Source organism: Phaseolus vulgaris, chromosome 2 (assembly GCF_051622355.1).
Source record: "Phaseolus vulgaris cultivar YP4 chromosome 2, ASM5162235v1, whole genome shotgun sequence".
NCBI lineage: Eukaryota > Viridiplantae > Streptophyta > Magnoliopsida > Fabales > Fabaceae > Phaseolus > Phaseolus vulgaris.
In genome coordinates this window covers 24694576-24696070 of record NC_143499.1, presented here as the reverse complement: position 1 = coordinate 24696070, position 1495 = coordinate 24694576, and the positions used below count along the sequence as shown (strand labels likewise).

General features: G+C 36.5%; 1 protein-coding gene across 1 annotated transcript; it reads right to left on the bottom strand.

Moving 5' to 3' along the window:
• Positions 1 to 487: 487 nt before the first annotated feature.
• Positions 488 to 922, bottom strand: LOC150029065 (uncharacterized). The gene has a single exon (XM_090297913.1). The coding sequence runs from the start codon at positions 920 to 922 to the stop codon at positions 488 to 490; it is 435 nt and encodes a 144-aa protein (XP_090154039.1).
• Positions 923 to 1495: the final 573 nt, after the last annotated feature.

Below are 1495 nucleotides of genomic sequence, written 5' to 3'. Positions count from 1 at the left end.
GTTGATGATCTTCAAAGCCCGGTAGTTGTTCAACATAGACTTCTTCATTGATGATTCCATTGAGGAAAACACTCTTAACATCCATTTGAAACAATTTGAATCCACTCATACAAGCAAAGGCCAACAGTAACCTTACAACTTCTAATTTTGCAACTGGAGTAAAGGTTTCACCATAATCTATGCCCTCTTCTTGATTATAACCTTTAGCCACAAGCCTTGCCTTATTCCTTATAATTACTCCAGATTCATCCAACTTGTTTCTGAAAACCCATTTGCATCCAATGATGTTCATCTGGTGTGAATTGATGCAGTTCCTCATGCATGGCAGCAACCCATTTATCATCCATGGGAGCTTCCTCAATTGACTTAGGTTCAACTTGTGAGCCAAAAGCTATATGCTTGCAGTAATTAGATACAACACTACGTGTAGAAACACCCTTTTGATCTGGCCAACAATGTTTTCCACTGAAAGATCCCTTGGAATTCTCTATTCCTTTGGCATCTCTTCCTGTTGCAGAATTTCAACAGGTGATAGCCATGACTCATCATGTTTGGAAAGAAGACAACCTATAGATGTAGGAGAAGAGATATCTAAAAGATAAACATTGTTGATCCTTTTACCAATCAACACTACTTCCTTTGAATTGGGTAGACATATCTCACAAGAGTTTGGCTTGAAGGTTACTTGGTAACACTTGTCACATAGCTGGCTAATGCTAAGAAGACTGTGCTTGAGACCTTCCACATAAAGGACATCATGAACCAAGAAGTTGTTCTTGTTTCCAATGGTGCCTCTTCCAAGAATCTTTCCTTTATTATTGTCTCCATAAGTCACATGACCTTCTTGCTTGAAATTGATGTTCACAAACTTAGATTTATCTCCAGTCATGTGTTTGGAACAACCACTGTCCAGGTAACACATTTCCATATTTTTCATCAAGCTTACCTACAAAATAGAGAATCAAGCAACAAGATTTGGTCCCCTTACAAATGTGGGTCCTTTGACATTAACTTTATTATGAGGAACCTCTGAATTCTTGGGAATCCATCTCATAATACCTTTAGGAACAAAATATTTCCTAATATTGCAGAATCTAATAGAGTGACCTCTTTTCATCCAATAAAAACATGTAACAACTAGTTGTTTCGATTTTTCAATCGGTTGTTTTTCTAGCAGTTTTGAAAAAGAATTTGAAAACTCATTTTTCTTGCTCTGTGGATTAAAACCTAAACCTGCTTTTCCAAAAACACAATTTTGAGATGCCAAGAAATTCTCAAAGTTGGATTTACCCTTTGAAAGCTTATCCACAGTTTTCACAAGGTAGTGAACCTTCTTTTCAAGAGATTCACAATTTTCAAAAACAAGTGAATCACACTTGCAAGAAGAGTTCTTGTAAAGCATTTCTAGATTTTCAAAATCAGTTTTTGAATCCTCCAACTCTTCTTCTAGTGCCTTGACTCTATTTTCAAGCCAATTATTCAACCCTTTCAATCG